This window comes from Orbicella franksi, chromosome 11 (genome assembly GCF_964199315.1).
Source record: "Orbicella franksi chromosome 11, jaOrbFran1.1, whole genome shotgun sequence".
Classification (NCBI taxonomy): domain Eukaryota; kingdom Metazoa; phylum Cnidaria; class Anthozoa; order Scleractinia; family Merulinidae; genus Orbicella; species Orbicella franksi.
Genome location: NC_138155.1, coordinates 27963362 through 27975387, shown reverse-complemented (window position 1 = coordinate 27975387; position 12026 = coordinate 27963362). Strand labels below are relative to the sequence as shown.

The 12026-nt window shown below is 39.0% G+C and overlaps 1 protein-coding gene across 1 annotated transcript; it reads left to right on the top strand.

Annotated features, from left to right (window-relative positions):
* The first annotated feature begins 643 nt into the window (after positions 1–643).
* On the top strand, positions 644–11824 carry LOC145503057 (solute carrier family 60 member 1-like). Its single transcript, XM_081482480.1, has 12 exons — positions 644–1302; positions 3616–3793; positions 4216–4233; positions 4384–4653; positions 5316–5454; positions 5658–5788; positions 6124–6216; positions 8103–8183; positions 8840–8987; positions 9400–9470; positions 9664–9781; positions 10364–11824. The coding sequence occupies exons 1-12, from the start codon at positions 974–976 to the stop codon at positions 10531–10533; spliced, it is 1746 nt and encodes a 581-aa protein (XP_081338606.1). The 5' UTR covers positions 644–973; the 3' UTR covers positions 10534–11824.
* Positions 11825–12026: the final 202 nt, after the last annotated feature.

Below are 12026 nucleotides of genomic sequence, written 5' to 3'. Positions count from 1 at the left end.
TATAACGCTGACAATAGATCAGACTTCGATCAGGCTAGAAATCCCACACTACACCACAGGGTACCACAAGGCATCGCAGGACTCCCACAGCGCACTAGCAACGTGATTTACAGAAACTGTGGTTTCATTGAATTTGAATATTTTAAATAATTAAGAACTTTCACGAGTTAGACTCAAAGAAATATTCTGGTTAATTGCGAACTTTGAATAATTAAACTGCAAAAGCTCTTCCTTTCTACATATGAAAAACGATTTAAACCTTAGAAAAGTTTCCACGTTGAAAGCGAAACTTAAATAGCAAATATGCTAGGGGAAAATAAGAGATTCATTTTAGATCATAAAGTAGAAGTTCTAAACCATTAGACAATGCTTAACCCTGCAACAATATTATTTTCATGCCTGCCTCATTCTGTAATAACTGACAGCTTCTTTTTTTCGATATTTTCTTTTTTTATATGCAAAATATTTCAAACTACATAGAGCAATATTTAGAAGGCACAGAAACACCTTCAGCCTAACAAATAAATAAAACATTGCATCATGAATTTTTGATGCGTGAATCTTGTCGCGAACAATAATTTCGAAACAAAAATCTAAGGCTAGTCAAATGGAGATGAACAATAAAGTTATTATAATAGCAAGAATGATGGAAAATAAACAATGATTTGTCCTCAAGAGTGAATATTCATCAGTGAACAACGGGTAGCAAATAACAAGTTTGCCGGCGGCGAACTGAAAAATTTTTGGTCGCAAGCTTTGGTTTTTCTTGAACGAATTTGTTTCGCTCCCAATGGTGACGTCACGCGCATAAATTTCAGTTTCGCGCAACGTAGCCCAAGACAAAATGGAGAGAAGTGATTTTTTAGAAATGCAGTCCGTTTTGAGATCAAAATGAAGGCATTCGCTTGAAGTTTTATCCGCAGGTTCTTGCAGCAGGAGTAAACTATACATTCCTATCGACTTGCTCCGAAAAATGTTGGATAATTTTTTTAAAGGAGATGTGCCAAGTATTTTTGAAACGACGATCAAACGCGAGAAAGGCTCCCGCGCGGGAGACAACTCTTCAACCTCAAGATTGAAAGATTACAGAAACGAAGAAGAATTCCTTAAGAGTGTCAAGGCGACAATATGTTACTGTGGATCCTTCTGGACTTTTGGAATGGCCGCCGCAGTCATCGGACCAACATTACTCGAACTAGGCTGTGTTACCAATCGGCCGTTGAATGTTATGAGCTGGGTGTTTTTCTCCCAGGCTTTAAGCGCGCTCTTTGGTTCAAGTTTAGGAGGTTATTTGGCAGACAGGTAAGAAGTTTGATATATTTTCTCTAACGTAAGCTATAGTGCTTAAACCGTAATAGTTTCGGGGTCTCAATTTAAAGGTGGCAAAATAACCAAAGGTTTAAACGTTTTGTAACTTCTTTTTTATTTTGCTTTGCGAGCGAAAGCGGAATTTGATAAAATCTTGAGCGCAACTGTACAATTTCCTCTTCAACATATCGGATTAAGAAGTATTGAGCAATTAAATCCTTAAAGTCTCACAGGTACTGAATGTAATAAAGCGCGCAGATCTGCACTTTTACTGACAAAATTGCTTCGGAACGATCAAAGATTCTTTCACTAGTGACACGTGAGTTTAGTAAAACCGGAACACTGAATAGTTATGTTCAAATAATAAAATGATTTTTCGGTCTATAATCCACCTTAAAACAAAAGAAAGCAAACGAACTCGTCAACACATGTACAGAGCATGAGGATTGTTGCGTCTTCAGAATATGGAGACAACGTGAAATTCGACCAAACTATCAAAATGGATAAAGCTCATACCAGATTACGACCTTTTTTCACTATGGCTAAGATGTTTGATATTATCAATGTCTTGAGTAATCTTTGATTATTTCTTAAGTAGTTTTATTTTATCAACATGTCGCATTATTTTCTTTTACCGAATGAGACAGTGAGTTTTGCCAAAAGCATGGAGAGATGATAGCAAATATGAAATGTAGAATGTGTAAGTTTTTCGCTGTTTAGAGTTATATTCTGTGCGATTTTCCGCTTTTCTTTAGTTTATATGGATAGAAAAAACACCAAACACCAGCTCCGGGTAATGTTCAAAGAACTGTTGCGTCTGCTGCATCTAGCATACGACTGTCAACACTGCAGCAACGCTGCAACTATTGTTAATAAAGGAAAGAACATTACGTCCAGCTTAGATACGCTAAAAAAAGAGTTTCCCTTTAGAAGACTATGCGTTTTGATTTAGTTAATGCCTTGCGTGCAAAATTGATATCAGTAAGTGTATGTGTATTCGTTGTTTTTTGAGATTTGATTGGCGTATCGTTAAATATTAATGATATTTTAACTGCTAAATAGAAACACAGCTTCGTATTGAGATCGTTCTTCTGTTTAACATAACATTTTTTTATTTGTCTACTCCAGTTTAGTCGAAAAACGAAACAAACCTTTTCATCATGGAGGCAAAAGTAAATATCGTAATTATTTCTCTCGCGTTAAATTATCACGTTATATATAGGTATAGATGCTCATATCATGAAATTTTTTCGAATTAAGCCAGTTTTATCTCACCAGCTATTGAATTTCTTTTACAAGCCAATGAATAGTTGTCTCTAGAGCGTTACTTATCTAAAGAAAGATAAGGCGCTAGAGATTAACTCATCATGAAAAACCGGAAAATTCATTTAGTTTGTGTCATGTCACTGTAAGTCTTTTCCAAGTTAACGATTTTGAATGACTTGGTAAACACAAAATGTCCCCGCGCAGTGTATAGTTAACGTAACAGTATATGTCAGTCACCTGACCCGCAGTAAGATCAGTGCAGTATTCCATTCCAGAGACTGCCAGATGCCAAATTATCTGACCAATAACTGGAAACAAAACTTGTAATTGGCATAAAGCGCAGAAAAAATCAACAGAAGGAAAACAAGCCGGGGAAGGGTATCCCATGTGAAAAGGTCGAGGATGCTCATCGTCTCGCTTAAGGGTGTAAATCATGACGAAACACAAATATTTTTCGGATTACACAAAGAGATTATGATCATATTCTTTTGGTTACACTCGAAGAAATAAAAAACACCGTCATGTCCGTTTTAAAGTAGTATCTTTAGGGGTTTAAATAAAGCTCGAGTCACAGATTGGTCTCCTTCAGGGCTTTAATTCACATTCTGCGACGAGCGTCACCGACCGTTTTACATGATGAGAGTCCCTTCCTCCCCCCCCCCCCGCTCCCCCCGGGCATAAAACGTCATTCACCTGAACAGTAAGATCGGTGCAGTATTCTATTGTTCTTTGAACCTGAAAAATGTCACATTACCTGGCCAATAATAATAATAAAATTAATTTTAAAATAACAACTCGAAACAAAGCTTGTAATCGGTATAAGTCACACAAAAAAAATAATAATTCAAAGGAACGAAAACAAGTAAACCAATAAAAGAACAGTGATGCAATTAGCCTGTAGAGATATGGGCACGAAATTAGCCGGGTGCAAACATCCCCTATAAAAAAGACGGAGAGAAGACACCTGCTCAATTGCTAAACAACAATATGAGATACCAACCCCTGAAGTAAAACTTGAATTTGCTTACCTATATATTTCAGGTACGACTGCAACATTATCTTGCTATATTGCGTGACATCTGTGGCCATCTACCTAGCTGTAATCCCTGTATGTCACGTGTTTGGGATAATGCTGGCGTTTTTCGCCCTATTGGGAGTCCACATGGGAGTGATTGACACTGTAGCAAATAGCGTTCTAATCAAGATACACGGCAAAAAGGTTGGTAGATATATAGCACTTATAAAAACAGGTGGTCGACGTCCATTTTCTCCTTTCAACAAATAGACACCAACATAACCAATATGTCATTAAAACAAAATCGATTTTTTTCCCCAAAATGACACTGCGCCGCATGCACCTGAACAAGCAAATGTTGTTTTCCGTTTTATTCAATACCATAGTGTCTATCAAACTCGTACCCAGGCTCTATTTACGTGTTTTTGGGAGGAAGAAGATTGGATTAGGGTGGATTAAGGCGTGCGAGGTATGATGGCAAGGGTACCCTAGTATTCAATCTTCTCTCCCCAAAAACACGTAAATAGTGACTGGGTACGAGTCTGAGTGTCTACTCATTCTTGATCGAGACTTCCTCTACTTTTTATCCTTTCAATTACTTATCTATATCTTTTGTTTATATACAGGTTGCACCAAGACTGCAGGTACGTTCTCACTTGTATTATGCACGATGATCTAGCAATCAAAACGTTTAACCGGTCCAGCGGTCATTTTAAGATGTGAAAAATCATCTTTGGCTCTTTGTCTTTAACTTGTTGATTCGTTGCTTGTTTTCTTACTTCTCTCCTCGCCAGTCCCTACACTTCTTCTATGGCCTGGGTGCCCTGGTGAGCCCTGTTATAGCAGAGCCGTTTCTTCGCAGTGCGTGTACAGACGGACATTTCCAAACCAATATCTTTGGTTGGACACTTGAAAACTCGACACTGGAAGGACTTATGGAATACAATATTGATGGCATGCAAGTAAACATGACGGCATTAAATGAAACTATGTCACAGGTGTCCCGCCATTACCACACGAAGTCTTTTGTACAGTATGCCTACTGGCTTATAGCTCTACTACAGGTCAGAATGCCTGTTTTTCTGTCAGTATGTCTGTCTACTGCTTGGGGTTGTCTGTTTCGCGCCATTATTATCAAGTGCCTTGTACGGTATGCCTACCGCGGCCAATAGCGCTGCATCTACGTATAGAATACTTTACAAAGTTACTACCATCATTCCAATGTTAAAAGTTAAAAGAAATACTGCGAGGTGCGATTTTAGGTCAAAATAATGTAAAGTGCAATGCATGGTGCAAATAGAAAGGTCAAAAGTAGGTCAAAATAGTGTTAAGTACGGTGCATGGTGTAATTACATAAATAACTTGAGAACAGCGGAAAATTAAAGAGTTCAAGAAATGTCCAGGGCTCGCTTACACGATTGCACATCAGGCCAGTTTCTATGTCTGCCTATATCTGTGAACAAGTGTTTGTTTACCCACTGCTTGTGAATACGTTCATGTATAGCAGTAAATATCATTACCACACTAGTGTTATGTTTAGTGTACTTTCTGACTGACAGCTTTTCTTCAGTTTGTATCTGTCTTCTAATTTCGGTTTGTGTGCTTGTTGCCGAGTCATTATTTTAAACCCACGGCAAGTAACGATTTCTAACGTTAGTGTTTTCGTCAGGGCGTTGGTCTATAGGAAATTTACATTCCAATGAGAAAACTTTGACTTTCTCTTCAGGTGCCCGTACAGTCAGGCTTATTTTACCTTATCTACAGACAGCGATATCTCAGGCGCTGGTCACCCGAGATTTTCGCCGGAAGAGTGGTCACTCTTGCCGCTTTGCCTGCTGGGAATGCAGATGAAACAGAAAAGGAGGGTAAGGAACCTATCGCTAAGCTCAACAATAGTTTAATTTTGCTTGAATTAATATTGCATTACGTAGACAGCGTGCGTGTGGACGTCGACATTGTTCAGTGAAATAAGAGGCGGGAGGTCTATACTCTACTGGTGTTTTCTGTCCACATTTGTTGATCTTACGAAAAGTACATTTTCGCAACTGCAACCATAACTTTTTTCCAGATCTGCCCCAAGTTTTCAAGCCTGCCGCTGACCATTCTTCAATCAGGCTATCGTTCTGCAGTCTTCCCGCCAAAATACCGCTGGTAACTCTTCTAGCAGGCCTGTTGTTGTTCCTGTTTGACGGATTGCAGGTAATGTGAACAGCTCGTTTCAACTGGCGAGGGAACTTTTCTCTCTCTTTGTTAGTCATACTGGGAGTAGCACGCTGTAGTGCTTCCATGCTTCAATGCGAAAAAGGTATATTCAAGATATTGCCGCGCGCAGTGAAACACTGATTCCTACACTTTCAATTTACGCCGCTACGGGTGCGTAATTTGAAGTGTGATATAAGGGTGGGGTGCAACAGAACCAGGTGAAATGGACTTGTCTGCAACATTTATGTGTTAGTAACCTCTACATGTAATAACCTGTTCTAATTTAACGTGTTCTTCGGAATAAGATTCTGGTTTGTTTCTGTCTGTTTCAGGGCGCATATGGTGGATATCTGTACACATATGCAGTCAAAAGTGACATTCATTTATCTCCCAGTCATGCTGCGTATGTTAATTCCTTATTCTGGGTAAGTGAACAAACGTTTATCAAGTACTCAGAACAACAACCGTTTCTTTTTGCAAATCTTTGTAAAAGCAACCGAACTGTCTCCGATTCTTATCGACCAATTAAGGTTACAGTATACTTTCAGGGGTGTCTCGCGCGCAAGCGATGTAGCGCGTGCAGTTTAAGCTGTAGATACCTAAACCCCTATATCAAATTAAAACTTATGGGGCTGGCTATCAAACTATACCAAGAATTTTGAAAGAAAATGAATTGTCGAAGTTTTCACGACCACTAAATGCGAGCGCCCGAATCACCTTTCGAAAGCTACAAGTCAAAGCGAATTTCGTTTTTCGCCAATTTAATTTTTTCCTCGCTTTCAAGGCCCAAAGCGCTTAAAAAACGTGTCTGCGTTTTGGCATATTCAATTGCAGTAAAAAGTTACAGAACATTTTCGAAATAAGATTAAAAAAATGTGGAGTGATCGTACAAAAATCGCTCTCGAAGAAAAAGTATTTCGAAATTAACAATTCCCAGATATGCTTTTGTAGCTTATATGTTAAACTAGCCACTGTCCAAATTTAAGAGCAATTGAACAAATTCCCTTTGAGTTATAACTCTTTAAAGTGTCTGCTTCAAGTGAAAAAATTTATTCGAGAAAACAGCGCTAAGAAAAATTTTCTGCTTCGCAAACAAACTCCGCCCACAAACGCCTTCAACTGGGTTCTCAGATAACTAAGCCAATCAGTGCAGGGAAAGTTTACTACCGTTAACCTCCTGGTGAAATTTACGCGCGAATCCCTAAAAAACTCTTGTGTTTCGCAATGCGCTCAAGGAACCGAAGGCAGAGAGATAATTTTTCTGTAGCTCAGTTTTTCTTGAAGCTGGTCTGGCAAAATGGAGAAGACTAAAAAGGATACGAACGCTAGAGTGGCTGAGCGAAGGAAACAAACAAAAGAAAGCGCGGAGAGCAACTGTGTGTGGGCAACTGTGCGTGGATAATATTTCAAATGGTCTCAATGAGTCCGACGATTCGTCGATATCGGACTCATCAGAAGAGTCTCTGTCAGCATCCCTGTTATTGCTGTCAAGTTCCAAAATTTTTACAGAACCTTTCTTTTCTCTTACCACGAATATTTGCCCGCCTTATAAGATAACTATAGCTTCATCCGCGTGGCGAACTTTCGCTTCTTCACTCATTGATGCATTTTCATTCGTTCTTCGCTGTTTTCGCTTTTTCGAACTGGTCCATGGTTTAAACGTGGTCTATGTTTACTTATAACTTAATAGAGACACGCCTAATACCAAAGATGCTGGGTAGTCAGAACAACAATGCTGATCAACTGAGTAGTCAATTCGTGACATCCATATAGGTAATTCCCGCGAAAATCGTCTCGGTTGATTGCATACGCGCTATAGGGCTGTCAATCAAGAGGTAAACTTTTACTTCCGGTGAAAACGTAAAACCGCCATTTCTCCGCCAATATTTAGCCTTTTTCAAAAATTTTTTTCAGAAATTAGAGATTATTCTTCGACCACTATTTTGACCCAAAAATCCAAATTTGAAGAAAATTGCCGACCCGAAGGTATACTGTAACCTTAAAGTGTATCTCGAGCACTTACGAGTACTCCATCGACTTCTTCGTCAACGTGGTGCCCTAAGCTAGTCTTCGTAAAAGCAGCTGAAGTGTCTCCGATTGTTATTGACCAATTAAAGATTACTTCGAACACTTACGATTACTCCAGCAACTTCTCCCACAGGGTGGTGCCCTAAGCAAAAGTCGTATAACTTAGCAATTTGTAAGACGAAAAACGCGGACTTGTGGACTTTAATTTTGTGTTAATCCTCTTCATTTTCTCTATATTCAGTTACAGATGTTGCTCTTATCATTTCTCTTTTGTAATTTGCAGTGTTCGTTCGCTGTTGGAAGGTTTATCTCCATTCTTGTTTCTGTATTCCTGGTACCCGACAAAATGCTTTTCGTAAATCTGGTAAGTCAGATCAGGTTGTATTATTTTCCCGCCATAATGAGCCAAGTCCGTCAAAGATTCCATTTGTTTTGCCACCAATGTGTGCCTTAGGTCCACATCCCTTACAGATATGACGTACGTTTTCTGTCCATTACTGTTTGTTTCCCGTCCAAAACCAACCAAGTGATAAGAGTTATGCATTGCTTCTTTGTGGTACACGCTCCTTTGATCCTATATTTGAACTACTGAGCCAAACCCCATACACATGCACAATTAAAATTTAATGTCTTGACTAAAGCAACAAAAGGAGTCTCAAAAAGTGAAACTGAATTGCAAAGTTAATCAACAACTTAATCAACGCGCTTTGCTGTGTTAGTTTTGGGTGGATCTCAAGTCAAAGTAATTTTGCTGTGGACAAAAATTCACAAAAAAAAGCACCATCTGACAACTTTGAATATAACATAAACAAGACGCGCACGAGGACTGTTAACATTATTGAAAACCAAGTTTTAGTTTATTACAATGCAAGAAGAGATTGTTACAATATTTCGGCTTTATTTCAGAGTCATAGTGAGGTAGTTAGATCAATACAAGTGGACAGCTTACATATCAAGGCTAAGTAGGCACAAAGAGAGATAGTATGAAATTCTCAAGTGCATACATTTTCTCCTTTGCAGTTTGGATGCTTCACAGCAATCTCCTTCATATTATATCTACACCAATTCTCCCTGGCGTTATGGATTGGTAGCGGTGCGTTTGGTCTTTTCATGAGTTCTGTGTTTCCCTCCACGCTATCCCTGGCAGAACACTACATTGACGTAACAGGTAAACTAATATCGGCAAATCTTAAGCCGTCTTTTCATACAATGGAATTTTAAAGCCCCTCTTCGGCTAATCAGGATGTTTTTTATGCCGATAAGTTGTACTAAACGAAATTCGGAAGCTCTACGTGAGGAACTATCTACTAGTTTGAGGAAAATAATAATCAAACGTCCCAGAACAAAGCAATGATCAACTTCTGAGTTGGCATTTTTGCATGGCCACCTCTATACTGGTTAGGATGTTCTTTATTTAAAAAAGATGATTTGCAGTTTACGAAGCAAGTAAACTCCCAAGGACTAACAAAAACGTCGCACAAAAACAAGAGAGTAGTTCAAGGACATCTACATGACGTATAAAAAACCCGATTTATCGATGGATCTCGTCGAAATGCTTATATTATTCCGTTGTATTTTAGGTTCCATTACAAGTATCCTGATTGTTAGTTCTGCCACAGGAGAGATGGTGTTCCCACTACTTGTTGGAAAGGTGATATAGCCTAACTTATTCTCTACGATATTTTGTCTCCAGTTAGCACAGTCTTGATAGATTTTCTTGACTGAAATAACGGAATACTTCAGCAGATCAAGAAAAGAAATGCGCATCCGCCAATTCCCACCATGTTGCATAGCAATCAGTGCTGATTGATTAAGCTACTGATTATGGTTATTTTCCCTACCAGGCTTTCGCACGAGAAGGACCTCTCTCGTTCCTTGTGATCGGCTTCTTGGTTTGCATTTTCGCCCTTTTTGTTTTCCTGATTTTGCGCATGACCGCCAGGGCTCAAATTAACCAATCAGGTAAGCACGTATAATCACTGATCTCCAACTCAACGTACTTGAACCTTTATGAAGTGACTAACACATCTGCACTTCTAAACAACTGTTCTTAATAAGCATCCGGAATGTGGATATAATTTTTAGGAAAATTGAAACTTGAATCAGTGTATGAAATATTAACAATGGAAAGATGAACATAACTGGTTCGAGTAACCGTATTAACGGTCTAAAATTATAAAGGAATATACAGGTTAAGATTTTAAAATGTGGCCGTTGGCCGTGTTAACGGGGAGGCCACATTAACGGTGTTTTCAAATAAGAAAATGTATGGGCGTTTTGCCGGGACGTGAAAAAAGTGGCCATAATAAAAAGGTTACCGTGTTAACGAGGTGACCGTTAGGCAGGGTTCCACTGTACTTCAATATAAGAGATTTAGACTTTCCCTTTTTGGCTCATGAGAGAAGTAGCACGCTGTTTTACCACGTTTCTGTTGAGCCGATTGACATAAAAATATTCATTAATTATTGCTGGTTTGTGCCTTAAATTATGATATTGCAGTAAATCTTTGTCTGACCTCGTATTTCTTTTTCTTTGTCGTTGAAGTGCACGATCTATATCGAGCCGCCATAAAACGCCTGTGCCATTGTGACCAGGCTGCCGATGATTGCGAGTACACTCCGCTGGTTACGTGTGACGAGGAAACAGAAGAGACTGGGCACGATGATCTACTCAGGAACGAGGCAGCTCACAGAGTTGCAGAACTACAAAGTTAATATAACCTGATCAACTCAATTTTGGTGTTATTGTTTAGGAACAATAAATATGGAAGGATTTAATATTCCAGAGAGAAAGTAATGAATGATATAGTATCGACTTCAGTAGAAATATAGTAGTTTGGAGTGCAGGCATTTTCTTAACCAGAGCTCTCTCCGTTGTAGCGGCAGTATGAACGACGGAGGGATGTCTCTCCCAACTTCTTTACTCCATATTGAAGAGACACGAAAATGATATTGTGTGGCAAGGCCACTGTTTAAACGGTTTACGGTAATGTGATTACCACTAGTCTAGATAATAGCAGTGATGAAATTAATTTAAAAAATTACACGACACTTTTAAGTTTATCAGTCCGCGGCAGATGCACTCGCCATATTCAGTGAGAAGCATACAGGAATTTAGATGAGAACCTCTAACCACCCTTTTCCATTCTTTTAACTTTAAATGTTGTCTTGACTTCGTAGTGTAAGTGAGTAATGTGAAATTACTCAACGAAAATCTCTAAAATATTTGTTAATCTTTTATGCGCAAATTGTCATTTTCGTCATTTTCCCTTCTTTTACTGAAACCACCTTTTTGTCAATGTAGACTATTTTCATACCTGCCGCTCTCCTAGACATGAAGCGATCTTTTTAGTTTCTGAATGACCTTTTGCCATCTAAGAACCAAGTTCTTACCGTAGGACGTTGCTTTCATTTATATCCACCAATATATGCGTCGTTAGACGAGGCTCGGGTTTCTTTCATTAGGTAGGAGATACCTGATATGAGGTTGTGTGGTTTATTCAGTTTTCAACTTCGACCTTTGGGATAGATGCCTTTGCTATAATTTGTTCAATTGATGAACTGTTCATTATATTAGGTCACTTTGAAATGTAAATAAATGATAAAGATTATGAAATAAATTTAAAAAAGTAAAAAAAAACTCCGTTTTGACCTTCACTCCTCCTCCCGTCTTCTGTATTAGCACTACATTTGTCTTACTCGCAACCTTTCCGTAAAAGTCACACAAAGTTCGTATTAATCACGACGCTTCCGTCTCTTTCCGAACACCGTCTTGATTACTGATGGTACTTCTGTCCACACGACACCTGCCCCTTACGCAAGACCCTTCCTCATCACCCACCCACGACAACATGGGAAAAGTGTTGCCCTTTTTGTGTATCTATCTCTTGTCTTATTGGTTTGTTGTTGTTATTTGATTCTTTGTTTCTTAAGAATAAAATTTTATGGAGTAGCTGTTTGTTCGTTCCTTTGCTCTTTTGTTTGTTTTTCCCTTACAATCGCCCCCCCCCCCCCCTCCCTTTATTTTGGGTCAAAAAAGAAGAAATCACAGAAGGAAGAAAATCCGCAGGGCAAGCAAAACAAAAGCGCCCCCCCCCCCCCCCCAGTTGAAGGTTTGGATCCGCCACTGACAATCAACAAAATTAAGGAATTCTTGAGAAGCAATGTTAGCCGAGCAATTGGTTTTTGCTGGGCAAGCACCTCGGTAG

Excerpts from the sequence above, each read along its gene's own strand:
- LOC145503057 (XM_081482480.1), top strand. The coding sequence starts at position 974 with ATGTTGGATAATTTTTTTAAAGGAGATGTGCCAAGTATTTTTGAAACG. Across the intron at positions 4,654-5,315 it reads GGCTTATAGCTCTACTACAG|GTGCCCGTACAGTCAGGCTT; the intron begins GTCAGAATGCCT and ends CTTTCTCTTCAG. Across the intron at positions 9,782-10,363 it reads GGCTCAAATTAACCAATCAG|TGCACGATCTATATCGAGCC; the intron begins GTAAGCACGTAT and ends TTGTCGTTGAAG.